At 36.9% G+C, this 14,339-nt stretch overlaps 1 protein-coding gene across 4 annotated transcripts in view; it reads right to left on the bottom strand.

Moving 5' to 3' along the window:
- Positions 1-14,339, bottom strand: part of DIAPH2 (diaphanous related formin 2) — a 245,851-nt gene that overhangs the window by 55,863 nt on the left and 175,649 nt on the right. For all 4 annotated transcript variants that reach the window (XM_075435212.1, XM_075435213.1, XM_075435214.1 and 1 more), the window contains one exon: positions 9,219-9,314. In XM_075435212.1, coding sequence (XP_075291327.1) covers positions 9,219-9,314 — 96 coding nt within the window. The remainder of the gene's footprint in view (positions 1-9,218; positions 9,315-14,339) is intronic.

Genomic DNA, 14,339 nt, shown 5'->3' with positions numbered 1-14,339 from the left:
ATAACTGAGACTAGTTTGCTTCCTCAGCTAAACTATTCTAATTTTTCACAGGCAAATTCTTCTGTTTCATGATATTTTCTGTCATCTATCATTAACTTCCATTCTTTGATCTTGTATTTGCAATAGCACTCTCCAGTTTGGTAGCTTAATCACTCATTACAGTACGCTAAAAATACATTAAAAATTGCTCTTTTGCATTAAAATCTTAATAGGAACATTGAAACTTGACCACTATCATGTAAGTTACAACATATTTGTCAGAAATTGTTTGTCTAGAAACAGTCTTCTATAAAAATTAAGTTAAATGTGAATTACATAAGTCAGTGAACAGAATAGAATATTGACAGACAAGTCTTTATAAGGGATTAATACACACCTAAACTGCTCAGCTCTCCCACAAACTAACGTACGGAATCCTACGTAGAACAAAAACCTAAAAGAACCAAAAAACCCCAAAACAACAACAACAAACAACACGCCTAAAAAAAGCCCCAAATCCAACTGAAAAGATAAGTTTCTTCCCTGTTGGTGAAACTTTTGAGAAGAAAAATAGTAATACCCTCAAATGAGTCTCAGCTGACTCATCTGAAAAAGGCATTCCACCAACTGCTGAAGGTGGCCATTACAAAGGCATCACCAAACCCACCGTGCAATAAATCTCAACAAGGTATGCAAGGAACAAGCTGAACATAAATAAAACAAGATTTCTCTTTCTCTGCAAGAAATAAGCAAGCTACTTAAGCTCCAAGGAGACAGAAACATGGTCTGCTCCAGAGGGGAAGAAGCTGCAATATGCAGCAATCGCCCAGGGTCTGGAACAAGCACAGTATCCAGCAAGTCCCATAATTGCTGTGTTTACATTCATCAGTGCCTGGTGGAGGCATTTCTGCCACTCACCCCGGCATCTGCCCCTCAGTAAGGACTTTTCCTCTGTTTAGATTAAGCCAATTCATTACCTAGAATGATTCCTTCAACTGAACAAAAACGAATTCCACCTGTTTTTATAAATACTCTAACAGAGTAGTATTTTAAATTTCTTACAAGCTTCTTTTTCCCCTTTAAACACTGTACTAACAGAATCTGACGCCATGCTTAAAAATGTTCTATGCTGCATATGACCCTTTCCTAAATTGAAAGTGATGCTTTATTTTCCCCTAACACACATCAGTAGTTTGAATGTTTCCCTAGACAGTAGAGAACTATACAGTTGTATCTGGTTTGAATATTTCAACTCTTTTCTTTCCAGGTATTTCTGTATACAAAAATGCATTAAACTCTGAATACTGCAGAGACATTTTTCTAGTTTCACTGTAATTATAATGCATCATTCCATGCTAAGCCCCAAGAAAACTTACATGCAAATACAATTTCAAGATTCCTAAAAGACCAGTAAAAAATGACACTACTTAATGCTTTTTAACTTATTTTCTTGACACACACACAATATTTTTTTATTCCTTCAACTATTATAATGAAAATGAAAGCAATGCCTATTGGGTCTTTTGCATATAGGGGAACTTGCCTTTGCTATGCTGCAGGTCACTCAGACGCCAACAGAGCTGCATTAGTGCCATATTTCAGAGCCTCCAAAGATCTTCAGTGGGCTGGGATCAGGACTGCCTCAGACAACTCTACAGAGCATTTAGAAAACTGACTGGTAGTTGGCTGGCTTCAGACTGGCTGGCTGTGTAGCCTACTTCTGCTGGCGATATACTCTGGACTTCTATACAGCTTGCTGTGTGAAGAACGGACCCTCTACAGTTTGGGCTAGCCACAAAGTGAAACTGAATCATTGAATTTATTACAAGCTTTAAAAAAAAAATAGGCTGCCAGAGCAAGACCGCTCTTTCTGCACCAGTGCTAGGTATGCTGGCTTTGAAAGATGGCAGAACTACAGCATTTGTTTACTCATCTGTTAAATGATGGAAGGGGGAGCACTGCCCACCTCCATAAAGAACTTTCAGACATTCAGATAAAGACAACCCAATGAAGGAAGCGTAATAGCACCAACACCCTCTTTTAAACCCCTCGCTTGTTTGACTTCAGAATACAACAGGCAGCGGTGTGGCAGGAATCCATTAGACTGCTATTAACAGACCTTCCCCCAGATAAGACATTTAAAACATGGAGCACCTACTGTAATTGAAAAATAAAAGACTTGTTTCAGGGCAAAAGTACTTCAGGTCAAGTAGTGTAAAAAATGCATGAACAAGTTGCTGGAGAAAATTGTTAAGAAAAAGATGGTACAGTACGTTCAAGTCACCTTGACTTTTTTTTCAGGATCAGGGACTTAAAATGTAAAAGTAAATAGATAAGAGCTTAACAACTAGTAAGACATGCCTCATTAAAATAGAACAGTTTCAGATTCAGCGTGAATTAAAAACAAAAATTCAGAACTCCGGGTGACTTCCAACTCATCTAAACCTCATCATCATCATGTGAACTTGGCAGCCTCCTCCTGGATTACTCTTTTTGACAGGCTGGTTACTATGAACAATTCTTTAGTTCTCAGAAAAGCTTTGTTTTAGTTCTAAAAAAAATCTATTTCACAACATAGGACATTCAAACAGGCATTTGGAATTCTAAAGCCTTTTAAGAGCTCCAGAAGCAACTGTGCCACATCAACTCTCAGAAAAAGAAACTCCACAATATACGCTCTCTATAAACTCCACGGCCATTCTGGATACCTGCAGAGCCCTGTGATAAAACAGACAAAAACAGCTTTAAAGAAACAAATATAACAGTCAGTCCCAAAGTCTGAAGCAACTGGCAGAGTCCTGCAACTGGCTGCCGTAAACTCAGATGTTGTATGCTGCAACGTACAAATGTCATCAGGCTGCAGAATAATCCTCAGTACATCCATGTAATCCTCATCATCATTGATGGGCACTGTGTTTATACTTCAAAACAAAGCAGGCATTTTGCTATGTCTTCAGTCACAAAAAATTTGAACTTGCTATTTTGGTATCTTAGGACAATTTGATAAATAAAGTAACATCAGTGTTAATTTTTTAAAATGCTAGAACTTATAGAGAATACTTTTCATACTGTGCTGAAACACATTTTCAAGCACTTCCACTAAGGGGCGTATTACTCTCCTCAGCCTTGTGTAAGTTATTAAATGCTTTAGATGAATGACAAACTCAGATGTAATTAATAATAAATATACAGCACCATCTTTTTGAAGGACATTTTTAGAATGTGTGTATGTCTTTGCCATTTCATGGCATATTTTCATTTATGCAGATGAAGTTCTTGTCTTGGAAAAAAAAAATATATCAAGTTGCAAGTAGCAACTTGGTATGTATTGCTGCTACTTTGTCTATTTCTAAGCCAGGAGTTCACAATACCACTTCTCTGGGTCTGTCCAATTTGCCAAACATTTCTAAATACTTTACACAGTCAACATGGGAGCAAGCTCCTGCCTACCAAGGATCAAAGAACCAATCTGAAAGACAATTGATCAGCCTTCAATACTTGCTCCAGAGAAGGGCAATTAACACAATGACACAGGCAAAAACAACTTGTCAAATGTATACAATTCCTGAATTTTTGTCTTTATGTCCATACACTTAGTGCTCATCTGGTGTTTTCAGAGCCTCTCCATTCCTTTCATGCTGCAGGGTGTTGTCCTTCTAAAAACCTGGAGAAACCAGTCTAAGCAACCTGGAGGTTAAAGTCTGCTTTAGTTCCTTTTTCACCACCTCTCCTTCACCTTGCTTGTAAGCAGAATTCCTCTGAAATGCCAAGTAAAACCTCTGCGTGCTACTGCTGTGGCTTTCATGTTAAGCCACCAGAATAATATACTATCTAATATTACTCCTTTAATTACAAAAATCATAAGCCAAAATGCATACACAGTAAAACCAGATTGCACCACAAATACCTATTTTTAAATAGCTTTGGGACTGTTTATGGAGCTCTCTGGACTAAAGTAATTTGCTAAGACTTGATTTGAATGGTACTACAAACAGATTTTCCTTATACTACCCCTATTTATATTTAGCAATAAAAGCAAACTTAAATCTCACAATAATGCCTTGATGGCAAAACCAGTGAATTTATTATTGATGATCCCTGTTTAGCTCTTGCTATTAGACTTGTGATAATTCCGAAGCACTTAGATCATACAGGTAAGCCTCATTAGTCCACGATTTCCAACTATAAGCACAAAACCTCCATTATGACACTAAGGTACCTAAACATATTTTTAAATACTCACCTTCTCAAAGTCAAGTAACAAAAAAGTAATAGATGCTAGCTGAACCTAATGAGGAAGATTAGTTCTTTACCATGGAATGTTTAAAAAGATGACCAAATACATTTAAAATATGTACTTTTTTTTTTTAAATTTGAGACTAGCATTTTTATAGTCCATCATGGATATTTCTAACTTCATAACAGATTCCTAATGATAAAGATGATGACACGGTGTTCAACTGAAAGACAGTAAACTAAGCTACTCAAAAACCATTTTAGCTGAGCACAAATCATGATCTGTTAAAAGTGCACCTACCACATTTTTGGATTTTAACACTGATAAATCTTCTCATCAGTCCACAGACAGATGGAACCACACACACACAAAAAATCAGTTTATTTACAAAACTGCCACATACAAAATGATTCACAGTGCTTTCAGTAAGGCAGATATGTTTTGACTGCAGACTTTTATTTGAATGTGTTTTAGATAAATAAGGATCGTGCAACCCAGAAACCTAACGAACTCTCAAGAATTTAATAAAATTAATGCAAGGTAAACATAGAAGTCAGTCTTTAATTTTAAGCAGAGCTATGTCTTCAAGTAGAAGACACAAAATTCCTAAAACTATAACCTTTTTAGTAGATTTTTATGAACTTCAATACAAAATACGCACCTACTTTTTTTAGTTAAAAAAGCATATTTTAAGTTAAAGCAAGTGTCTGAACATCATCTGAAAATTGTCAAAAGTCATTAAAAGGCAGTAATATTCCATTGCCTCAACTGCTTTTTATCCTACAGAAGTTACACAAGCAGTGGCAGCGCTTCAGATGGCTTGCATACAGGATTCTAATTCAGTGTTGAAACTGAACAAGGCAGGCTCATGCTTTCGCTTTCACTCTCAAGGTGTGCTGCTAGTATGGAAATAGTAATCACAGTGCAGCAACTCTTAATAAAATCAAATTCAGAAGTTCCTAAATTGTACCTACTATCCATTTCACTGTACTGATTTGATTTTGATGCATGGACTAAAAAATAACCCAAAACATGTGTACTAACAGACCACACAAATACTTGGCAAATATACTTTACACAGACACCTAAAGCAGAAAGAACCTGCATATACATTCCTCACAGCAATGCTTTCCTGGTAGCGAAAGACTACAGAGATAATAGCACACATTACAACCACACCTGCAACAGTGTGGATATACAGGAGAAGAGGAGAAGACACTAATTCTCAACATCTCTAAAAACATTAAACTTGCATTCCATTTCAAAAAAATTTAGCAGCTTAACAGAAAGAACCCTAGCAGAATAGTTAGCTCTGCGTAGAAATTGCCTTAAGCTAGTATGAGAGAGAAAATATTCCTGAATCAGTCTTCTTGAACACTATCATACCCCAAGGCCAGGAAAAAAAAGGTCAGGGATAATTGGTGCAATGGTAGCGCTGGACACACATTTTCAGCTGGTGCCCTGTGATGAGTGCCACCTAATACCACTCTTCATTATAGTCTCATTGCAATACTGGCAAACTTGCAAAAAGCAAGTATATTTTTGGAAGATGAAGCAACATTTCTAGAAACTGATCTCTAATTATTATTTTATAGCCTCTATAAGCAAAGCAATCTACTGAAAGCACAAACTCTATACTTAAAATCCAGTAGCCAGAAACAATAAAGATACAGTAATAAGTTTAGGAGAGAGAAATCACACAAACTTTTTTCACATTGTAAAATCTACATAACAAAGAATACATAAGAGCACAACGAAATGAAAAACTGGGGGAGGAGGAAAGGAATTTTTTATTATTACTTCCATGACCTGATAACAAGAAGATTTTTACTGAAAAAGTCTATAGTTATAATGTAGCCCCTTAAAGTTCAGCTTTTCATTTACAGGCTTAGCAAACATAAACAATGTAGTTAAACATATTTAAAATGTTTTCCTTTTCCAAAGCTGTCTGTACATTCCACCTAAATTTTTTTTCCCACCAGGAAAAATGCAAGATATTGAATAGTTCCCCCTGCGCAGGGCGGCCATTCTAGATGAGCAGAGCACCATTCCCTTCCCCTCTCCATCTCTTACCCAGACAGTCTGTCTCTTACCCTTTAAACATTTTAAGGGCATGACCACACGAGCACAAATATATGCTACAAGGTACACCAACAACCTCTGTAAAAAAGGATAATCTTTGGTAGCATCACACTCTTCTGGGGTTCTTGGAGGCACACAGTAACTGGAGCACTGTTATCCAAAGGAAACGATCCTTCCTAGGTCCAACCTACTCGCCTAAAGCTAGCAGTGAACGCTTGCCATTGCAGAGGTTTTTCTTTTGGAAAGTTACGAGTTTTTCTCTTTTCAGCCAACCTGATGAAGAACTGCACTAGTAGTGATGCTACAGCTTGCTCTGAGCAAAATTTACTTTGTGAAACCACCAGAAGAAAATACAACAAAAGCCAAATGTTCATGGTCTCTTGGTTGTAACCATTGAGAGGATTGTAACCTTCTCTAGTTCCCATTTTCACCCTGAGTAGGTGCATACAAAATAAGCAAATTTGCAACAAGACAGATCTAGAGCACATACATGAAAATGTACACAGGTGACCTTACTGCATTGCTGAGTGCTTTTTGGGGCATTTTCTTAGAAGTTTGTGGGGTTTTCAGTTTGCTTTGGTTCTAGGTTTTCTGTAGTGGCTACCTGTTACTAAGCAATTAATAAAACTGCAGAAAGTAAGCAAACCAGTAGTTTTTAATCCTCACTAAACTACCAGCCACAAATGACACACGAAAATGAAATCTGTGTCCAAACAGGCAGAAAACTATTATTTTCCTTCTCAGACCATGACAACTACCAAGACATGTTCAAGCTCTAAACTTTGCTATAGAAGTCTAACTTTCAAAATAGCAGAGCCTTCTTTTTTTCTACTCCGTGTTAAGAACACATGCTGATTACAGAGACAGTGCAGCAAGCTATCAATAATGGGCAGAAAACTCCTACATTGTGCAGTGTACAGACAGTACTATGGCATTTGCTACATGCTTGACAATCACAACCACATGACCCAGCAAGCCCAGAAATCTCCCGAACTTTTTATGTCCAAAGCTTTTCTTTACTTTCTCTTCCTTCTGCTGAACCATAGGAGGCATGGAGTTGACTGTTTAGTAAAATCTCAGTGGATGATACTCTCCAGAATACCAGAGTCTATTGATGGTACCAATGAGAAAACTGGCAATGTCCATTCAATTTTCTAAGGATATGGAACTTTGTAAACATGGTCCCTGTTTTTTCAATGTTACAGTTCACTGCTTAAAGATGTCACAGCCTTATTTTTAAAAGTTACTGACTAGATGTCATGTATGTTCCTAAATCACATGAGAAAATTGATATAAATCAGATACTTGACTGGCACTAACATTTATTGCCCCTTGTCTAAAATTTTAGCTACTCCCTGAAAACCTCACATAAGGGTCTTAACCACTAATGGGAAGACTTACAGTTGGCCAGAGCTTCGAAACAGATAACCTAGATCTCTTCTCACAGAAAGTTCCCCAAAGTCAATCAACTCCTTAGATCTAAAAGCCAGACCCCACTAGAATATAAACTGACACAACGAAATTTCAAACACACAGAAGTCAAAGTGACTATATGAAACAGAAGAGAAATAAAATGGATTTTTATATTAGCTCTGCCCCCTATTTTTGCAGAGGAGACACTGGTTTTGGACCTGGGTTGAGTCACCTCCATGACTTTCTCAGCTGCAGCAGATTTTATGCGATCTCCTCTGGTGTCTGGGAAGCTTTTCTTTGTTACCACTGAGTGACAAATCTCTCCTCAAGCCACAACACAGAGAGACCATCTCTCACGTTCATATTTCTCGAGATATGGAAAAAAATACATTTTGATCGAGGAGTTCTTTCAGTTCTGATCTGAGAGCAGAAACAAGCTCCGAATTAAGAATGATACTGGAACTGTAGCAGTATTCATTTCCTAGTATGAACAATTTACGTAACTTATTTTTATTTTTTCCATAAGATCAGGCATATTGCAAATTAAAAATAATTATATACTATCTTAGGTAGCTAGATGGAAAAGGGTATTACGATTTGCCTTTATTCTTCTGTTCCTCTAAAAGAAAAAAAAATAATCAACATGAATCTAATCCTAGCTCACCAAGGATTCGGTAGATATACATGACTTCTTTATAAAATAAGACGACTGCATGATGCCAATCCTTTAGCAACACATATCCAGCATATGCTTTTGATTTCAAGCCAAATAACTACAACTTTTCAACTCTAAATTTTTAAGACTGTATTTGGTACTGTAAGAGATGTTTTAAATGAAAAACCCAAATTACAGAACACTATCATGATCTTTGATGAAAAGTGAATGCACTTCACAAACTGTATGCAACTGGCATATCATAAGCAGAGGAGAAGCGAAGAGAGGCAACACTGCAGTTACTCAGCCTTCTCAAATTTTCTCAAAACCATATTTGCAGGAAGCAATAATTGTTTAGACTAAACCAGTAAACCAGACCAAATTCAGTGCAATACCATGGTCTCCCTCAAGAAAATGAAGCTAGTTAATTGTAATTAAATTTTTACGACTTCACACACTATAGCTTTCAATCAAAGCAAAACACATCTAAGACCAGTGCCTGTAAAAGACTATCAGCTATATGCCCAAATTCTTATTGGTGTAAGAAGTTAATATTTTTCACAGTACCACCTATAATAAATTAATTATATTTCTGGTTTTAAAGATGAAGACAAACATACTTTACGCAGCAATGTTTTAAATGCCATTTCAACCACAAAAGAAACCTTTGTCATATCTCAGAGCCCATAGTTATCTGAAGATAGAGCTATGAAGTTAAAATTCTGTGATCATGAAGAACATGCCTAGTTTTCACAGTAGCTCAATAGTTTTCAGTAAGAACTATTTGTAAATCTTCGCAAAACAACTTTTGCCCTTTTAGTTTATAACTAAGAGTTTTTGGAAAGATCTTACCTTGTCCTCTTGGTGTTCGTTTCCTGCGATCTCTGAATGCTGCTCCCGACTGCAAGGCTTCAAGCAGACTATCCATCACGCCCGTCTCATCACCCTCTGAGAACAGGAGAAAAATAATACTAATATCAGTGCAGTTGAAACCAGACTTTCAAAAGAAAAAAGTAAAAGTGTTGTCAAGTTTACATAACGCTTCCAAATTAGAGACGTATACATCTCAATGTAATGGATGCTGTCAGTGCTTCAGGTATCACTGTCTAGTTTGCCTATGATGTTCTATTAGAACAAAACTGATGCCAATCCTACTGTTCTTTCAATTTAGAGATGTTCTCTTGTGCATTATTGATGACATCTTCAGCACGCAGATAGACAGCTGCTGGTGAAAGACTACTGCTTCACTGTTCAATCCTTTTAAGGCTTTCCCAAGTAGAAACACGTCATCTCTTTTTGATTTAGTAAACACATACGGAAAATCTGATGAAACATAACGGCACAAAGCTAAATATTGTAGTTCTGCAAATATTTTGGATGGTGCTTCCTGTCTTCATGATGCATTAAATCCCTGAGGAAAAAAATATTTAGCCATACGTCATGCAAGGATACATACGCCATTTGCTACACATGTAACGGTATGCTGTGGATCACCTTAAGGTAAGGTAAGGAAAGAACAAAGAGGGGAGAATCACACAGTGAAAGTAGGTGGCATAACAATTTTTAAAAGCTGAATTCTACTTCTGCTAAATCTTCATCTTACTTTTTTCATGTCCAAGCTAACCTGCAGCCTTTAAATTGCTGGATTTCATAGTGCACTATGGAAATCTGGATAGAAAGATTACTTCCTTTTTATGTATTTAAGTCTTTAACTGTATTTCAGTCTGCTAATAACAGTTGCTAGCAGCATCCAACAGCATGGGAAACAGGTCAAAGAACTGCAATCTTACAAAACTATTGATGAATGCCTCTTTTTCTGTTCACCTGTCTGTGTTCTAACTCAAAACTAAAATATAGACTAGACTCAGCAGGTAGGTGGACATTTTATTCACATCTCTCAGACTTCAAGTTAATATAAAAATCCCCATCACAGAGTGGGAAGATAATTACTTTATGCAAAAGATTTATATTACAGTAAAACACTTATGACTCACACAAAGTGTAGGAGGTTAAATGCACATTCAAGCTCTCAAATGTTCAAGTTTAAAAGCAGCTTATTAATGCAAAAGGTATTCTGCCCTGGTTCTCTATTACATTTAGATTTATTAGACTAAATCCAGACCTGATATAAGAGCACAACAATCCTCTAACAGTACCTGGTTCAAATTTCTACATGATGATCATAACTGTAACTACTTGGTAAATTTAAATTATACATCAACGTAATTTAAACCATTATGTATAATACACAACACATACATAAAGTTCTCTCCAGTGGAAGATGAAAGGGAGCAGAGTAAGAGTAGCAACCAGCAGAAGACTGAAATACCAATTTTAATTACATTCCAACTAAAACCCTGAAAAGTACATAGGTAAATCAGCTTCTCTTGATTCACACTCAAATATACAAGGCCAGAATCTTGTCTACAGCACACAATATAATTATTTTTCTTTCTGCTTCTAATCCTACACTTGCTTATTCATTGATTTATTGTTGGCTCTGTATTAAATTCATTTTCTAAATCAAAGGTCTGTGAATACAGTCTGTCCAATCTAATACACACCAAGTTGGTCTGAAACATTTAATGATTGTGACTGTAACACACAAAATTAGTTAATATGTTAGAATAGTTTATGCCTAGAAAAACTACAATTATATTTGATCTTCATTAAAAATAAGAGTTGGCAGAGTTTATTCATAAAGACACAAATGCTTCAATACTTCATAAATGTTTATGCAGCCTTCCACTTCTCTTTTGCTGAGTGTGCTACTCTAGCTGCTAATTACTGCAACTGCTAAAAAACACCCTATTTTTGGAATATCAAATTATACAATATACAATATATAGACACATGAATTGAGGAAGCTGTAGAACACGGTGATGAGATTTTTAACTCCTGAAAGTAAAGTTTATGCTAGGTCTGATCTCAGCACTGCATCTTAAAGTCGTCAGGCAATTAAGTGGGAACTGGACAAAGAACTGCATTTTCAGCTAGCCTTCCATTAAAACTTTTTTTTTTTTTACATGACCTACAGCAACTTGTAAACACAAAACAGAAACAAAGACTAGAACTACCCGAAGTCTCTAAAGTGAGAAACTTATTTCCAGCAGAAATGGTCAGTGGAAATAAAACACAGAATCATGGAATATTAGGGGTTGGGAGGGACCTCTGTGGATCACCTTGTCTGACCCCCCTGCCGAAGCAGGGTCACCTAGAGCAGGCTGCACAGGACCACATCTAGGCGGATTCTGAGTATCTCCAGAGCAGGAGACTCCACAACCCCTCTGGGCAGCCTGGTCCAGTGCTCCGTCACCCTCAGAGGGAAGAAGTTCTTCCTCACGGTCAGCTGGAACTTCCTACGCTTCAGTTTGTTCCTGTTGCTCCTCGTCCTGTTGCTGGGCACCGCTGACAAGAGTTTGGCCCCATCCTCTTGACACCCACCCCTAGTTCCTCGTCTTTCTTGAACTGTGGAACCCAGAACCAGAGACAGTACTCCAGATGTGGCCTCACTAGGGCAGAGTAGAGGGGGAGCAGAACGGCTCTCCAACTGCTGGTCACACTCTTCTTAATGCACCCCAGGATACCACTGGCTTTAAATCCAGGAAATACTCTGGATTTTACACTCTGCTTTTACAAAGAACAATAGACTTTGGACGAACTGGTCATAATAAGCATTTAGTAATCTGTGGTCAGATTTCCATGTCAAATGACACTCTAAACATTAGCACTCTGGAACTACACTGCCAGTTTCGAAAAAAGGAGACCATAAGAGATTAAATCAGAAACTGATGTTATGGACATACAAACGGGGAGGGGGTGAGAGGTGAAAGACAGTATTACAAACAGAACAATGACTATCGCTAGGGATGTATAATAATCTCAACACAGCCAAACTGCGTGAACTTTTCACTTCAATGTTAATGCACATAAATAGTACTACCCCTTGCAACAAAGATGAGATAGACAAATGACCACAGATGAGTAATACCAAATCAGCTAATATAAAGTTATTTCAGCTGATGTGGAAGCAAATCGCAAATATCTATGAAGTTAACATGCCATCTGAAATTACCAAATACCTACTATTATTATCATTTGAGAACAGCAAAGGTGAAACTTGTTTATAAGAAAAACTAAAACATTAGTTGGAGAAAAAAAAAGTATGACAGTCTTCAACTGGTAGTATGAAAAGCCTTTGAAACAAATTTTGAAGACAACAGAACACAAGATTATGTGTTATAGTTCTGCCAAAGACATTAGACTAAGTCTATGGTTTATGGTTTCTGTTAATGCAATATACTGCACTTCATCTGGCTAGAATAGTTCTCTCATTTATCTGGTCTTCAGCATTTGATATAATGGCCGCTTAATTCAGTAGTGGAAGGTGCAAAAGGTGGTCATTAGTAAAATATCTGGCTAAGTAACAACAAAAGGTTATTTATAGATAGGAAGATTTAACATTTGAGAGGTTATCACCTGACTTTTTCTGAAAACCTAATTAGTGGATTTGCCATAACAGCAGATGACTTACAAATAGGAAATACTAATATTTTGGAAGATAAGATCAGAACATGTGTAAGATTTGGAGTAATAAATTAAAATAATAGAAATACAAGGAGCACGTATAACTTCAGGTGCAAGACAAAAGCTCTTCGTTAGGGAATGACCAAGAGCTCCAATATAAAGAGGTGACCAAAGAAACAATGATGAATTACCAATCTGATCAGTGCATTAAAAAGTCAGCACACTATTTCCAGTAGTAGTGGTACACAAGCTTGATTAAGGCATTCACAGAAGGCAAATCACAACTGGAAAAGCCTTTACAACAACCAGGGGAGTGGATTCTAACAAGAAATGCCTAAGTCAGCACAATTTCTTTAGACTACTTAAAGCAGCCACAGAAAAGAGATATGACAACATCCCTCTGTGCTTAGAATCTGTAAAGTCCCAAGAGAGGAAACCCATCCCAGCAGATAAGTTCCCAAAGAGAAAGCTGTTTTGATACAGCAGCAAACAGGAAAGCATTTAGGCTGAGTTAGTGGAAGTATCTTTGCAATCACAGATGATGCTCTACAAGGCATTCCCAAACCAGACTGAGGGAATAAAGTCTGGAGATTTTCAGGATGACACAAAAAATTCTGAAAGGAATTACATGATATAGCACAGGCAACAGCAGGAGCATAAGTCACATGATCTTTTCAATTCACTCTGCCTTAAGTATCAATCTGCAACTCCTTATCGACAGCATATTTTTAAAAAGGTACTTGACAAAACGGGGAATGAGAGTGCAAGAAACCAATTACTGGTGCTCAGACTGCTGCATAAGTTACAGCACGAAGAACACAATTCCTGGGTATCTGTAGTTGTGAATTAAGCCTTTACTTTTGAGCAAGCGTTTTTATCTTCAAATATCTTCTAGTGCAGATACGACCCTGATATTTATGAGTAAAACGGTCCTTCCAAATAATAATAGTTTGTTTAGAATATTTAGCAGGACAGAAATATATCAGAAAGTGTACGATCAGGTATGACTAGTCTGTCTTGATTTTTCTTCATATAACACACTGAATTAAAAACTTAATATTAGAATTAAACTGCTGACTGATTTTAAAGTACTTCCCAAAGAAGTAAATATCAGATAGCCACAAAGCATATCCTGCATTGCCAGAACATTATTTTTAAACTTCAGCTTTCCAAAGATAGATAACCTGTCCCAAACTCAAGCCGTTCTTTATAATTTGTCTATCAACCAAAGGCACGTGGAGATGGAAGGACAATATTGACTTTACAGCTGCAAATATTTAGAAACAGGGCATCAAATGAAACATTTTCTGAAAAAGGCCAAATTATTGTACATGTGCCTTTGCATGTGCAATACTATTGCAGGAAGGACTGCAATAACATCACACAATTGTCAAGTTTCCCTTGGTAAACCAAACTTGAGTTTTAAAAATATAATAATCAATTCAC

This window comes from Opisthocomus hoazin, chromosome 14, assembly GCF_030867145.1.
Source record: "Opisthocomus hoazin isolate bOpiHoa1 chromosome 14, bOpiHoa1.hap1, whole genome shotgun sequence".
NCBI classification, from domain to species: Eukaryota; Metazoa; Chordata; class Aves; order Opisthocomiformes; family Opisthocomidae; genus Opisthocomus; species Opisthocomus hoazin.
The sequence above is the reverse complement of the archived record's forward strand: the minus strand, read 5'-3'. Positions and strand labels throughout refer to the sequence as shown.